The 16198-nt window shown below is 50.6% G+C and overlaps 4 protein-coding genes across 4 annotated transcripts; 1 reads left to right on the plus strand and 3 right to left on the minus strand.

The window, feature by feature from the left end:
* Window positions 1–459: 459 nt before the first annotated feature.
* Window positions 460–1494, minus strand: ALTATR162_LOCUS5286 (uncharacterized protein; the record flags this gene model as incomplete). The annotated part of the gene is made up of 1 exon (XM_043312905.1): window positions 460–1494. The coding sequence occupies one exon, from the start codon at window positions 1492–1494 to the stop codon at window positions 460–462; it is 1035 nt and encodes a 344-aa protein (XP_043168840.1).
* Window positions 1495–3697: 2203 nt separating this feature from the next.
* ALTATR162_LOCUS5287 (uncharacterized protein) lies at window positions 3698–4051 on the minus strand (the record flags this gene model as incomplete). The annotated part of the gene is made up of 1 exon (XM_043312906.1): window positions 3698–4051. The coding sequence occupies one exon, from the start codon at window positions 4049–4051 to the stop codon at window positions 3698–3700; it is 354 nt and encodes a 117-aa protein (XP_043168841.1).
* Window positions 4052–7208: 3157 nt separating this feature from the next.
* ALTATR162_LOCUS5288 (uncharacterized protein) lies at window positions 7209–12414 on the plus strand (the record flags this gene model as incomplete). The annotated part of the gene is made up of 7 exons (XM_043312907.1): window positions 7209–7323; window positions 7392–8070; window positions 8118–8398; window positions 10321–10675; window positions 10727–11858; window positions 11905–12111; window positions 12160–12414. The coding sequence occupies 7 exons, from the start codon at window positions 7209–7211 to the stop codon at window positions 12412–12414; spliced, it is 3024 nt and encodes a 1007-aa protein (XP_043168842.1).
* Window positions 12415–12638: 224 nt separating this feature from the next.
* On the minus strand, window positions 12639–13892 carry ALTATR162_LOCUS5289 (uncharacterized protein; the record flags this gene model as incomplete). The annotated part of the gene is made up of 1 exon (XM_043312908.1): window positions 12639–13892. The coding sequence occupies one exon, from the start codon at window positions 13890–13892 to the stop codon at window positions 12639–12641; it is 1254 nt and encodes a 417-aa protein (XP_043168843.1).
* Between the last annotated feature and the right edge of the window lie 2306 nt (window positions 13893–16198).

The raw sequence follows: 16198 nt of genomic DNA on the forward strand, positions 1-16198 counted from the left end.
GAAGGAATTTAGCTGACATTTCGTTGGCATTAAAGAGGAACCAGAAGTCTGATTTGAGTTTCGAGTGGTTTCAAGCCACCCTTACTAGTAGCCCTCCGACTAGGGCACACAAGACTAAAGATGACTCGATTATGCGTTGGATGTGCCGTGTACTCCATATCAGCGACGTGTTCCGCAAAGCAATCCACAAGCGACCCGGCAAGCATGACCGCTGAGGAACGGAGAGAGATACTTACGGGTACGCTACGACGATATGCGAGATAGCTGGATGAAATCATGGGTCACTTCGAACTGCGCTCTACGCCTGACTATCACTTGGTTCTCCCATATGCTGCAAAAACAAGGTCTGTTTTAAGGAAGGAAGAGCCATCCCAGGGACCGATATTTAAATATAGAATCATTAGTTTTCGATCCGCGTGCTCACGGAATCATAATGCCAGACCAGCTCTACTGTTACCATCACCGCCACCCACAATTCCTTCTCGCCCCATCCATCCTCCTCTTCGCCTCACTAAACCGTCTCCTTGCTTCTTCAAACGCCCTCTGTGCTTCTATTACTTGTATCCTCCGCGCATTGAACTGATGCGTCGCCCTTTGCGCTGCCTGTATACGAGGATCTACTGTAGGCGCTTCATACCTTCCACCCATGAAACTGTCCCAGATATTGCTGTTTTCAAACTGCGGGTATGTACTCGGCCGAGTCGGACATGGAGTATCTGGGTCACCAAATTCGTGTTTCAAACTGTTGAAGAGCGGCGTAAAGGAGGAGCATGGAGGGATGTTTTGGGGGGAAGTGCTCATGGGAGTGTTGATTTCTGTGGTACGAATTGGAGGAAGACGAACGCGGCGTTGGGTTCGAAGAGTTGTCGGAATTGATGGGAGGGTTATCGTGTTTTCTGAGTCTGGGGGCGTGAGCATACCAGGAAGATTGATGGAAAGTGGTGTGTTAGGCTCCCTATCGTCTTCTGGGATGATATTGAGCTCTTCTTTTAGACGTTTCGCTAGATTTTCTCCGTCTTCATGGTCGTCCCTGTTGGTAGCGTTTAGCTCGTGTCTGATTGAGTATTTCCTCTTCCTTGGTTCATCTTCTTTGACCAGAACAGGACCTTGCATCTCGCGACCTCGGCTCATCTTCCTCAAGCTCTCACATGCCTTTTCCACATCTCCAATCTCCAGCATAGCGAAAATATTTTGGCTTTTACCGTTATACGACCCCTCACGGATGCGCGCCTGGAAGTAAGTGTTTACCAGGTTGTGCGCACGGTCTCGTTGCCCGATCGTTAATGTAGAAAGCTGATGGACAGCTTCCACAATTCCTGCTGGTAAGCAATTGAATGGTACTCCAGCAAGTAGTGAAGGCGGGAGAATATCCTCATCCTCAGAGGCGGCTTGAATGAACCAGTTCTGTTGGATGGCTTGGATGTGGCTCGTCACATCCATGTAGCTTTCGGCACCGACCAGATTCGATACTTTTGCAATATTTGTTAATCCCATCTTGATTATCGTGGATAGCAGATTCTAGTCCAGGAGAGGGCGCCGGGATGCAAATGCAATCTGCAACGCAATGTCACGACCATTGATGTGACTCCACCGTGACTGATAGCGAGCAGCCCTACAACAAAGAGTCAGCGGCTACAAAGGTTGTGCAATACCTCTCTGCTTTGTCTCAATCGTAGTCCAAAGACTGGTTTCTGGTCGCTGGTGGCGCTTTGTCTTGCAGCTTTAGAACAGTGTATGAGATTGTGCTCGTTGTAGCAGACGTTGTTCGGGAGGCGAATGTTCTTTTATACAGATCTTGAGACATGTTTTAGACTGGTTGGGCCAGTAGAACGTCATTGGTGACCAGGCAGACGCATTAGAGTATGAAACCTGAATTGTGAACTATGCTTGTGCAGTTGTAAAAGCCACCCTTATCTAATCCTAGGAATCTAATAGCATTGATAAGAATTTCTATTTAGCTGTAGAGCTACAAGCAGCGCTCTGACAATGCGGAGTCTGTGAGGGGTAGTTATAGGCAATAGTATTTGCTTCACACTACAAGAGAATAGTAAGGTAAAGCCCTGTATTACTACACTAGGTGGGGCGGTCGTGAGAATAATTCTTGTCCATCTCCTGACGCGCGGAGCGCAGGTTATGAGCAGGTTTAGAGGCCAAGGCGCGAGCGAGAGAAGCAAACATGTTGGGACCATAATCGTCCTCCTCGCTCAGCCTCTGCCATCCCGTGTTACAGGGTCTTACCCCCTGCCGGTACTTCTACTCTTGACCAACCAATTAAAGCGATCGCTGACTTTCGCTAAGGTCGCTGTGCACGTCCCTAGCGTGCTCTTTATCTTACTTAGTCAACAAGCAAGTGCGTATAGTAACCTTCGGCCTAGCTTAGGCGTCGTAAACAGTGCGCTCGTGCACGTGACCGAGATATCGTCGAAGAACTCAGCGACTAGGCTTCAGCCTATCGTGTGCGCCGGTAACATGCGGAGCTTAGTGCCCGCTCCTACTTGATATACTCAAAGAAACGCCTTTAACGCTATTAACATTAGCACGTGACTGCTATATTCGTGTTATAAGACCGCGACTATTAGGTTTCATTCAAGTTCTTTGAAATTCCGATATGGCAAGACCAACGCGTATATATACACGAGCATCCCCGGTCCCAGCAATCAAAGAGGAGTTATAAGAAAAAAGAAAAAAGAAAAAAAAGATCACGAAGCAAACAAAGTATTAGTATGTGCTAATGTATACGGCTAGGAGAGGATTTAGAGGTTGATACTACAGACCCATACTCTTCCTGACCCAACACCCATTCCAATCATATTCCCGCACACAGACGAGCATAATAGTCAATACTCAGGAGGTATCCAGAGCAAGTGCTTGCCATTATAGGTAATCCATATATTGTCAGAGCTGACGCCCGCGTCTAGGTACTGAGGACGCCAAAGTACCGTAACACTCTCTGCACCAGAATCTATAGATGCACTAACATCAATAGATCCAATTTTGGTGAGGAGACATAAGCTAGTAGCATCGAATGACAAGTTAGAAAGAGAATTGCTAACGTCAAGCGTCTGCAGACACGCGCCGCTGTTCGCATCCCAGATCTTGACAGTCCTGTCGCTAGACGCTGACGCCAGCCAGGTCGAGTCGTGCGAGAAGGCCACCAAGTTAACAACACTGCTATGGCCCTCGAGCGTCTGCAGACACGCGCTCCAGCCGTCACTCAGGCTTAGCTTTAGACCGATGCCTTCTAGCCTTTCGTGCTGGAACAGCTTCCTCACTACACTCTGCTTTGGACTAAACAGCAGCGCAGATCCATATGCCTGAAGAGGGCTACTCTCAATCGCTTATTTGTAGTACATAACAAATCGGTATACATCGTATATAAGCTAAGTAAATAAAGTTGCCTCCCCTTGTCCCTAACTACAGTTAGCAAAGAGAACGTCTAGCGGCGTTACTTATCGTAGACACGCCTGCGCTAATATTCGTAGTTCCCTTATAGAGACTATGCCTTTCGACATGCTCTTACAAAGGCTAAGAGATTCAAGCCAGTATAGACACTTTTCCCTTAAGAATCTATCAACAACGCCTCTGTCTCGCAGAAATTCTACATAGATTGCAGAAGACGTAGGGTTCAAGTCGCATAGATGGTCGACCCAGTGAACACACAAGTAGCGCAAGGCTGCCAGTGGGTCTAGCTCAGGCATCATCTAGCGAAGATAGTCTGATAGACGGTCTCCTGTCCAGCTGGGAAAACTTCCTGAGCAGCCTCGGCTAGGAGAAAGTCCTTAGCTGACTGGTGCACAAAGTACACAGTCTGCTCCCGCAGGGTAAGGAACGAGCCGCAAAGGCCGATAATCTCCAGTAACTCTGTCTCGTCGGCTATGCCTTCGAGCGGTTCGACAAGGGTCACCAGCTCCTTAAGCGTGATTGGCTGATACACGAGTGCGACCGCAGCTAGCACCTGCTTGCATAGCCTGGCATCATCCGTCTTGCTAATCTGCTGCATCATCCGCTCGTACAGGGCGTCTAGTCCAGGTGAGAACAATTCGAGCTTCATTAGAACGTTTCGTCTCGCTGTCGCTTGAAGGTGCCGACACACCAGCGCTACCCAGAGGAAGGTGTCGTTCGCATTCGACGTTAGATGCTCGAGCACGGCGCGCTGAGTTCGCTCGTCATACCTGTTCTGCTGCGCGAGCTCAGAGGCCCTTTGCTCGATATAGGCTTCGACTGCGGTCGACACAGACGCCGCATTTAGCTCAAGGCTCAGCCTGACCTCGTGGCCTGCCTGCTCTAGGCGTCCCTCGATCTCCGGCCAGTTGCGGCTAGAGACAATCCACTTAACGCGGGAAGAGGCAGACGACTGCTTTGCGACAAAGTCAAGCAGCTTTGGCAGGTCAGTGACGCACTCGTCCAGCGCGTCGACGATCAGGTACGTAGTGGTTAAGCTCGGGTCCCGTAGCACGTCTGTGAAGATGTCCACTAGGGCAACCCACGCGTTTGCATCCTCGAACATGTTCTTGCCCGTCTCGTCGTACCTTTTACGGACGTGCGATGCAAGCGACGGCTGCTATTTCACGAGCATGTACAACAGCCCTCGTAGCACGGCTGTGGCGCTGTTGATGCGCGTCGGTAGCCTGGCAGAAGAAGTAGGACACCTTGTTTGTCTGTGCGATCGCACTCGACGTCTGCAGCTCATCGACGATACCACAGCGCAGCATCGTCTTGCCCTTGCCAGGGTCGCCCTTGATCCACAGCAGTCGGCTCTGCGGGTCTTTGTGCCATTTCTGGAAACTATCGTTGTGAAGGACCCAGCGGTATGAGTCTTTCAGCAACCCACCCTTCGTTTGCTCAATGCGCTTCTTGTCGGCATGCGAGTCGGTGCTACATAAGTCTTGGATACATCGTTTTGTCTTATCGATCTCGTCGTGGAGCCGCTTAAACGCCCCATCCACACCTTCGCCATAGCATGGCGCCAGCTCAACACCAAGGACACCTAAGAGTGAGTACACCTTATCCTCTGGATGCGTGGTAAGCCGGTGTTCGATCTACCGCAACCGCTTGTTGATGCTGAATTCAGATAATGGAACTCCCTGCAGTGCTGAGCGCGGTATGCCTGTGACCTCTTGCACTTGCTGTATCAGCGATCTTTTGTCACCGAGCTTCTCCCATTCTCGTGAGAAGAACTCGACCGAGCTTGGTGCGAGAAGCTCCTGGAGTGTCCAACCTCGAGTGAACCATTCGCTTTTTTCGACCTTAGATTCGTATGCTTGCGGACCGGAAACATTTAATACGACGAGGAAGCGTCGAATTATAATGTGATACCAGCGAAGTATAGGATAGATAAACAGCAATATCCAGATCCAAGTGAACCGATCGGTTCTCTGCAACTGCGATTCCTGCGGGTTGCACGCTGGGGTGGTGTCTAAAGGTCGGCTCGAGACGTCCGACAAGTAGACATAACATCGAGCCGAGTTGCGGTACCAGCGAAACATAGACTGAATAGCCAGCGACAGCTCGGCCTTGTTTGCCTTGTTAATGCAGCAGGTATCAACCCAGAAGTACTGCAAGCCATCTCGCTGAGCTTGTTCCCCGCAGAAGCGAATCTTCGCATAGCCAGGCTTGTTCTTGCCCATGTTCCCTGCCACGTCTTCGAAGGTTACCTCGTCCGCTTCTGCTCCCCACCTGTGGGAAAGTATCGCATACGGCGGCTTTGTGTCCTCGTTGAATTCGACGATAGATAGTTCTTCGTCTCCTCCATACTCGAGAAGACGCATCGCTCTGTACGGGTGCAGGGTCGGCGTATGTAGCAGAAACGAAATGTAGGAGGCTTAAGGCGGCAGCCTAGTAGCAAGAGCGTGGGGCGGCGAGGCTGTCTAGCAAGACCTTCGCACCTTATGCAATTGCGATAAGAAAAGGAAGGACAGTGGTGCACCGTACGGCATTATCGCATTGCAGAGGTGCAGACTGCAATTGCGTTCTGAGCTAAGGCGGGCGCTCGCTGCTGTGAAATGTGGTGAGGGTGTCGCATCACACCTCGGGCGGGGTAGGCATGGCTGAGTGCATGCGCCTGAACGTCGGACACAAGGCTGTGGCCTGCCTCCATTGGATACGGCATCGGAGCATATGCGAAACTCCTTGGTGGCGCGCACTACTTAGACGTGCGAACTCTTTGATAACGTGGATAGATGGCGAATAACGAGAACATCGACACGGCACAGCGGCGGACAACCGTGGACGAACGTGAGCTAAAGATAGTATGAGCCAGGTGGCTGTGTTAACTGTATAGAGAATAGCGTGCTTTTCGATACATGATAACAAAGCACGCTCAATCAGATGCCAAGCTCTGTGACAATCTCCCCTCTCGATCGGAGATACTCTCGGATTTCTCATCACAGATGCGATATGCCACCAGAGCTTTAGAATGAGGACTCTTGTGATAGAGCCTTCGCCCTATAGTTTCGAGAATCGAGAATGTGTTATCTGTTGCGATATAGCAGGGGCAAACAGGTGACACGCGAATAATTGTCGCGAACAGAACCTCCGACAACAAGCTTAAGAATGCTGTAATTTTTTACTTTAAATGCGACAGTGTGTGTAAGGTTAGCAAACTTATTAGTGAGCTATGTATTTACTCTTATACAACCGCGTTGGCACCTTCTAAGTAGCAAAGAAGAGGATGTTGTTCCGTTACGGCGGTTGTTCCGTTACGAGTGGATGGACGTTAATACAGTTTCTTGTGTCACAAGCTTGACCAAAACATGCACGGCCAGCTTTCAGCATAGCCACGCGAAGAGGACACTAAGCCAAAGCTATACCGTTTATAGTATAGCGAGCGGCTTGATGAAGTTGATTTGGATGATTTAATCATTTCAATGCTTACAGGCGCACTAAATTCTATCCAAATACACCTTAGTCATATTCATACTCCTATAGCAGAGTGCTATCTATTGCCCTGTAGACATAGATGACGTTGCTTATGAATCCGGCGTCCACTCACTGTGCGCCACATATCTCAGCCACCTCACTCAGCCACTTCGCTCAGCCCCGGAGCCTACTATATTTTAGCTTGGTTACAGTTACCGCCGTGGCTGCCTACGTAAGTGAACAGAAGAATCACCGCTGGAGATACACTACTCTACAGACTTTCCATGCGTAGACTTAGTGATGTTCTCGCCATACAAGTATCAGGTTGCTTAATTGTAACACAATAAGCGATGGCACAGGCATCGGCGTCCAGTGGAACGACAGTGCAGCAAGCAACTACAGCAGCTGATCCCTTCGCCGAAAGAAATGTCCGAAGACGACGACCTGATCAATTGGAACATCTAGGTGTGTTAACTCAGCTGAAATATACAGTTAACAGGTTCGGGTTTTGTTGTGACTGACATGCGCTGTAGGGGCTGAAAGGCTTCAGAGTCAAACGCGCATTGATAATATTCTCGTTATTGTCACCCATATTCTCTGGGTCAATGCAGTAGTACTTAAAACCTTGCAAGATGGGTACTATGGATTCCCGCAAATCATTTCCAGACTCGACGACGACTTCGAGAAATTGATTACCGAAGAGGAGACGAGCCTCGCCGACAGAGTCGAAGACTTGTACGAGCCTCGCATAAAAGGTCATATCATGACATATCTAAGGAAATTGACGCCAAATGAACGACTAGCTTTCATTACCGACGATCAGCCGTGCCAATTCTATCGCGAGGCGTTACGTATTAGGGTCATCAAATGCACTACATCGCATCGAGCGATGGCAGCCGTGGAAACCGATCCAAATTTAGAAAAGCCGGAATTCTATGACTGGTGTAATACGAAACAGCAATACATCGGACAACTTGGCGTGGAGGTCGAGGAGAATCGATATCAGCTTGCCGTATTCTTGAACGTTCTCAAAGACCTTTTGACTTCGATTCAAGCAGCCGCCAGACTGGCTCTTCTTTCAGAAGAAGAATCACATGCCCTTCGAATCAAGTTACAGGCGATAGCAGACTATTATCCAATTGCATATTGTGTTGCCCATGGCGTGTCTGGATCAGAGCAATATCTGTTGAACTCGGCGCCTGAGAGCTGGTGGTAAGTTTGTTTTTGCGCTATGCGTAATCAACACTGACCTCGAGTAGGGACACGAGCACTGAAAGCAAAAATGACACCCCTGGGCCAGAAACCACCGTTTTCACCGCGTATCAAGCCTCAGAAGTCATGCGGTCGAATCTCAATGTCATCGTCCCAATAGTGTCATTGGTCTCTGTAGTACCCGCCGCGATTGCCTGGAAGTATGGCATCGTGGAAAAAGTCACTTTCACAGATCCCAACTTCTACCAAGCGATTACCGGAAGCATTTTGCAGGTGCTAGGCCTTGTCACATTCATGTGGCCAACTTTAGGCCACCCTCGACTATCCCGTCTGAATTGGGTCTGGATCTGGATTCTGGCTGGCTTCAGCCTCTTGTGCGCGCTAATAAGTCCTTTTGTTTATTGGTTCCTTTCTACCACCTGGAGCTTTGTCATTTCTTTTGTTGGTGCAATTCTCCAAGCCGTGATTCAACTTCAAGTTGTTAACTCGATCTGATGGGCGGATACCAGATGTTTGCAACAGCGTTGGCTGGGAGCCGACATTATCCATTTCGTTACCAGTACGATGCCGACGATGCGATGTTACTCTCGTGTAATATGACACGGTTTGTGCGATGAATGAAGTGCTGTATACTGGGGGAGAGATGGCGGGGAGAGATGGCGGGGAGAGAAGGTTGGGGGTGATGACGGAGGGTAAATGGGGCTCGAGACGACGCGTCACGTCAAACGCGACGCGGAAAGCACAATCAATGGTAAGCATCACACCAAGAGCGGCACAGGTTTAGATAAACTTTCGATGTTCCGCAATCACAACTATATATATAATCGTGTGGGCGCTGTTGCACAGCCCCAAAATCAAATGCGCAAAATGAAGATATATAACACGAACGAGTTCGGGAGACTCTTCCAGAATGCTAACGATGTGTCGTAGCTCTCTAAGCCTAGCACACTGATGCTATGACACGAAGATGTAGCATATTTAAGTCGTGTATCAACTTCAAACCGCAAACGAGCAACCCTCAAGCGGAGCTTGCTAACTTCATCGCAGCCTCTTTACTACCTGCTGTCATGAAGTATATCTCCAACCGAGCACCACAGGCTCTTATCGGGTAAGCCCCAAGCACCTTGCGAAGCTTTCAGGTCGGAAGTCTTTGGTGGAGCGTACTTGTATGGACAACCACCATTCATACAACCGTTCGAGGTCATCTGCCATCTGCATGGTATCTCCAATTGAGGCATGTTTCGCGGGTTCTCCTTCTTGCCTCGTCCTGCCGTCTGGATCATGTCGTCAAGGGACTGCTCAATATTGGTTTGGGGAGGTTGGTGTTGAGCAGGCGACTGTGATAGAGGCAGCTTTGCATATTTATTCCTTTTGTCTACTGCCGTGTTGATGATATCATCGAGGGATTGTTCAACCTGAGTTTGAGGAGGCTGATGTCGAGTGGGTGGCTGTAAAGATCGATGTTCACAGTTGCTGGAAGTACCTTGGCCGGCGTGGGAAAAGTCATGACCGTGCCTTTCTTGACCATCGCCAAAACGGCAAGTGCCGCTTCGGAACTATGGACATGGCTGGTAAGCATACTGGCAGTCGTCGCCTGCGTTGCATCTGCCCTTGAGATTATTCTTGCAGGCTGCTTCAAAGAAAGCAGCCTTGTCGTGAGGCCCCTGGACTACATCGGATAGGACAATGCGCTAATCGACAGCGTTTCTATCATTGGTGGAAGCGGAAGTCGAACCTTGTGATGAGATAGGCTGATCGTTGGTCGTTATTCTATCGAAGAACGCGTTACGCCCAGGAGAACTAGCTTGGAAGATCATAATAAGAAATTCCGGAGAACCAAGTACATGGTGACAGTGACAACGAAAGAAATGGCCTGGAATAATCTACGATTTAAGGACGATGGAGGAGGAAGAGAGACTTGATCGTGGGATCCATGGATATCGGCTGGCTTGGCGATGCCGGCCCTAGCGCGAGATGGCAGGCACGGGATGCGGAGGGCTGATCGCGACGGCAAGGGTGACCGAAGCAGGGTCGTTCATCCACCAGTCGATGTTTGGCTTACACATGCATCGCGACAATGCGCAATCCCGTCGCGTGTGTGTCTTGTCGGTCAGCAAAACAAAAGTGCATCCACGAAGATAGGCCGCCATGCGACAGGTGCAAGCAGAGCGGACGCGCGGACCGTTGCGAGTTCCCAGGTGCGTTGAGCTTCTGCCACCTCCTAGAGCGGCGTGTTGACGGTTGTGATAGCACCAGGAACAAGTGCGATACACCGCAAGCCTAAGCGACCACGGCCATCCGAAGATGCAGGAGAGACGCCGACATCGAACAATTCGAGTACAACGGTTGTAGCGCCCCATCACGGCCGCAATGACGCACATCTGCCGAACGGCAACAATGCCGCACAACAGGCGTCGCCGAATGCGGCATCGTCACTACTCGACGGCCTGGATCCATTCGAGCTCCTGACGGATGAGGTCAAGAACAGTTACCTGCGATGTAGTTACAAGTGGAGTTTCCACCATACGCCGACATTGCTGCGCAGAATACGCGATCGCACTTTGGAGCCATGGATGGCCTGGGCGATACTTGCGCTGGCTATCAGGTATGCTATGGCCTTCCTCCTACAATCAATCGCCTGTCTGACATGGCTTAGATTCGTCCAAAATCCCCCGTCGCCTTTCACGTCTCAAACTGAAGCCAGCAATGCGTATGCTGCCCACGCTCGCCAGATTTTGCAACAGGACCTCGAGACCCCTTCGATAAGCCGCGTGCAAGCCTTGTTGATGCTGACAGGGCATGATTGGGGCGCTGGAAATGGAAGGAGAGCGTGGATATATCTCGGCATGGCGATTCGCCTGGTCGAGGTCATGGACCTGACGCGTGAGACGGGCATACCGCGAAATCGCGTGCCGACCCGAGAGGAATTCATCGAGGCAGAAGTACGCCGACGGACTGCCTGGACGTGCTTTTTAATGGACTCGCTGCTAAGTGGCGGCAAGGGGCGCAAGAGGTCGTTGACTGCCGTCGACATGTCGGTCCAGCTACCCTGCGAGCGCGAGGACTTTGTCTTTGGAGAGCCAGTATGCACACCACAGCTGGACAATACACAACGTATGCCGCCAGTAGCATTGCCTGTAGGAGAGATTGGTATCATCGGTTACAGCATGCGTGCTGCCAACATCTGGGGCAAGGTTGCGCGCTGGGCCTGCTCCGATGTCCTCAAGAGCGAACTGCCGTGGGCGTCATCGTCGCAATTCCAGCAGCTCATCTACGAGCTTGAGGGCTGGAAGGCCTCGCTTCCACAGCGTCTGCAGTATGATCTCTTCACTCTGCACAGCCATAATGCCGTCGAACAAGGCCAGGCGTACTGCTACATGCACTGCATACACTTTATGAGTTATATGTTTTTGCACCGCGCCTATCTGCCAGTCCTCGGCCCTCAGCAAAATGGAGCAAATCCTGAGGAGACACCAAACTCCTACGACGAGCACCGGGACATGTGGAGGAAGTGGGAAAAGACCTCACGCAAGGATCTGTTCAAAGACTCAGTCATGGTCCTAGACATGCTCGAGGAAATGCGTACGTTCGGTGTGTATTTCCTGAGAGGCTTGGTGCCGTGGATCGGCTTCACCATCTATACAGCAGTTGGCGCAATGTTGTATTCTTTCAACTTCCCGAGCGGCGATGACGACCCTCGCTGGCGGGAGAAGGCGCGTAGAAGTGTGATACAGGGCTGCAATTTCTTGAAAGAGATGAAAATGCAATGGCCTATGGCAGAAACTTGGGTGAGCGACTACGCAAGGTCAACACAGTACATACTGACAACCCCAGTATGACACTATCAGGCGCATGCAGGCGTACTACCGCTCTGTACTTGGCCAAGATGGACCAGCATCACCCGAAGAACGGCAAGCCTTGCGACATGCCATGATAGACTATGGCGCATTGCAGCCTTCGCCAGTACAAAAGCCAGCAGATTCGTCTAGAGACGTCACCATGGTGGTATCTAGCAGGTCTCCTTCACAACCGCACAATGATGTACGCCCCCAACACCGCATTTACCAAAGTCTGCTAACATATTGCAAGCGCAAACCCATGATTGCCAATCTTACCAATCCACCCGTTACAAGCCCGTTGCCGGCCACAGCGCCTACGCCTAACAGCTACTCTTCTAACTTCTCGTGGAATACCCCTCCAGCGGTGCCCCCGTTGGAAGCTGACGAAACTTTCAACCTCGACTCGTTCGACTTGACGAATGAAGAGTTGGAGGCTATGATGATCAATGCGACACAAGACTTTTGGGCCAGCTTTCCGGGTGAGGTTGGTGTTGGTTATCAGTAAAAAGCGGATAGGGCTGGTATGGCGTTTGAGGTAGCGACAAAATACGGAGACGGAGTAATCACGCTTCATATATGCGCTTATTTTTAATGATTTGAAGCGAGAGTTCCTCGTTGGTCAACGTTTCGTTTCTGGGATCAAATATCAAACATACAGAGAGTTGTCTTTCAGGTTTGACGACGAAGGACTAGGCCCGAGATCGTGCAACATTAAAACATTAAGAAAACCTAGACCAATTCGATACATCTAACCTCGACGCCCTTTTCGCCGAAACATTTGGCGTCTCCATCCGCACAATCGTCAAACCGCGAGTTCCACGAGATGAAGCCCGCCCCGATCCGAGAAAACACATTTTCCCGTTCTGCAACAAGTTGAAGCGCAAGAACCCCCGCTTTGTAACCACGTATAGTGATCCTCTCTGACCTGCCTCCTTTTACGGCAATCTTTCCCAGCTTGAGAAACCAGATGGGCTCTTCTTCACCAACCGGTTTAGCATCGAGCCAGCACTCTCCCAGGGGACGACCAAGGCTGTCTTCGAATTCTTGTTCCTTGCTGGCATCGAATGGAACGATCCGGAACTTGTTCGGTTCGTCGCGGGTCGACGCGCAACCATCATCCAATCTAGCCTGGCAGAGCTTGCCCCGAACTCTGAGTTTTGACGATGCAAGCCTGGAAGTCATGGCCAACCCGTCCCAAGCCACACTAGCTTCGAGGATCTCAATCTCTTCACGCTCAAAAGGACCTGTGCGACCCGAGTCTACCCAGGAAGGCTTCATGATGACAGGCTCGTCAAGTGACAGGAAAGTCCAGGACGGAAGGGTGCCGCCAGTGTTTGACAAACCAGCCGACGGTCGTTGCGCGAACCGCCGCACATGCCACAGCAAGTTTCTGGGCAAAGAGCGTCTCCACATTCCGAGGATTGGAACATCGTCTTTGACCTCGAAGAAGCGTTGTGTGATACCTGCCAGGGCGGGCAGTTTGTCTCTCCGGTAGGTCAAACGCCGTGTGGTGTAGTCCTCCATTATGTTGTCCCAGTGCTCGTCGTGCGACCCGGGATATCGGAACTTGAGCACCTCGTGCGCCCGAATCGTTGCTCGCAGCGAAAACATCCCACCGTTTTTGACATATGTCCTGACTTTGTCGCCGTCGAACTTTGGCATTTGAATGTCGCTCAGGTCATTCAGGCCATCCTCTGACTCCTTGAGGCAGTAGCATTCCCAATGCATCTGATCAGAGGCGAAGTGAAGGAGGCGTGGCGACAGAAATGCCTCCTGTAAAGTCCAGGCTCTTCGGTTGAGAGGTTCCCTCAGCATGTTGTGAGCCGTATAGTCCCATTGAAGATGCTCTCTGGCACGCCAGCCGATATCCTCGACTTCAAAGCATGCAGTAGGGCTACTAAGAGGTTGTATAAGACCACCACTTCCGTCCGGCGATGCCGTCGCCGCAAGTGTGATGAAAGAATTCCTGTATACCGAAGCCATTCTGGCTGCCTCCTTTTCCCAGTCATCTGGACAATCTTGAATGATGCAAAGTGAGTCGATCCACAGATACCGAATTTTCAACAGTCGAGTAACTTCTATCGCGTCTTGAAACGTTTTCGTCAAACAGTCGAGAGGAACACTGTTAGTATATCCCTTCAACGTGCTCCTAGTTGTGCGAGGTATTGGGCCAGTCCCCCAGCAGTGGCTCAGGGCTGCATACCTGCCTTTCGATGATTTTGAAATCAGCAACCTGAGGGCGCCTTGCACGCCCACATCCAAAACTCGGGTGGGGAGCTGTGGAGTAACGTCATCGGAACTTCCGCACAGAATGTGCTTCTCGAGGCACATGCTTAGCCACTCATTGACTCTGGAGAAACGAGATGGAAATGACGGGTAACGCTCCCGCCAAACCGCATGCCCTAGCAAAGTGCCTGTTGAATCAAGGGCGTCAGTTAGTCACTAAACCAGCCAGGCATCAAACACGACCTCTTTTCAAAAGCCGCGACAGAGAGCAAGAACGCACCTGTTTCTGGCATCAATATCACGGGTGCCCCCCGATGTCGCAGGCAACGTTCCTCCTTGCATCGAATTTCGATGTATCCGTCGTGGCGAGACGTGGAAAAAATGGCAGGAGGAGTGCATTCCGAGAAGTAGAATGGTAGAGTGTGCCAGGTTCCCGCTGGGCGTCTGTGAGCATCCGGGGATAAAGATGCAAGCAATTTCTCACAGAGAGGACAACAAGCTGCAGATTTCACTAGTGCCTCGATGGTCTCGTGGTGAGGTTCGCTGTTTGCGGTTCGGTGTCCGACTTTCCAATCTAAGCGGAATGAATACAGTTGTCGCTGGCAACATTCGCAGAGCGCGTTAGAAGCGCCAACAAGATGCGTAGATTCCACATCCATAATCAGTGGTAGTTTGCAGTAACAGTGCCTAACTAGAACAGAGTAGGGTTGGTATGGCGTTTATGATGGCGACAAAATGGCGGGGGCGGAGTAATCGCGCCTCATATATGCGCTGAATTCCAATGATTCAAGGCTAGGGTTTCTCGTTGTTGGTTATGGTTTACGCCGCTAACGCGACGTCTTCGAGCCCGACTTTCACTTTCGCCACTTCGCAGATTGATTAGCCTTGCCATTGCCGAGAGAGCAAATTGAAAGAGAAGTAACACGATAAGATTGAGAAGGAGAAAAAAGAGCAGAACTTGGACATGAATTGGAACATTCCGAGTCGTCATGAACATCCCGCGGAACCATGTTTGTTAGGCCACCATCAAATCCTGCAAGCATCCCAAAGCTTGACGGGAAAGCTTAGCACTCATGCTAGGCCGTGGCAGATATGTACCTGACATATTACCTCTTTCGTCAACGTGATGTGATGTATGCAGGGCGAAGACGGAAGTCGGCACACTGGCGGCTCGTCATGTGGGACGATGGGCAGAAGGGGATCTGCGAGCTTAAATTGACCACATACCATAGCTTCCCAACGTGTTCTCTTGCAATGAAGTTCGTATATCGCTGATGATCGCGTATCGCGACCTGACTGTTGTTGTTGTTGTTGCACTTGCTGTCTTTCGGTCCTTCTCCGCCTCGGTGGCGATGCACCCATTTGGACTAGCGCGGTTGCCGTATTTGAAGAGAAGGAATTCCATGGGGTAAGGAGGTTGCATCGCTCACGCTGCACTTTCGACGCGTAGTGCTTCCTACGCGGTTTGTTGAAAGAGATATGGATACATCCTTGGTTTATGGGTCGCTCAATTGAATGCGTCGCCGGGAATGTATGGAGCAGCCCAAAGTTACAATCCAAGGATCGTGGTTGTCGCTCATCAACATCGCACTTTTGCTCGTGCTTTCCTCCAAACGGCTCAAACCTATGAAACGAAGACTCGGGTCTCCCATGCCTAGTGATTGGGTGTCTGGATATCGCCATTGCGTCGCACGTGTTTCGGTTACATTGGCGAAGAACACACTATCCGATCTTGCTTACGAGTACCCTGCAGACATTCTTGATACCGTCAAAACGGCATTTCCACTCAGTTATGTCTCATACGTTGTCGTAACGATCGCATTGGGATCATCTCGCTGGAGGAACCACCCGAGACATCCTCCTAATCGCTGAGGCGTCGCCACCACGATTGCATATTTCCAGCGGCCAGGTGATTCACAGCTGCTGCGTATCACTTCTCCGAATACTTCCCGCTGGATCATCCCATGTACATATGCCAAGAGACCGAACTTACTGGTAATTTCATGGCAAACATAAGATCGTCTATGCCAATGACGAATCCACCAAGGAATTGTACCTTATCG

This window comes from Alternaria atra (assembly GCF_907166805.1).
Source record: "Alternaria atra isolate CS162 genome assembly, contig: 25, whole genome shotgun sequence".
Classification (NCBI taxonomy): Eukaryota; Fungi; Ascomycota; class Dothideomycetes; order Pleosporales; family Pleosporaceae; genus Alternaria; species Alternaria atra.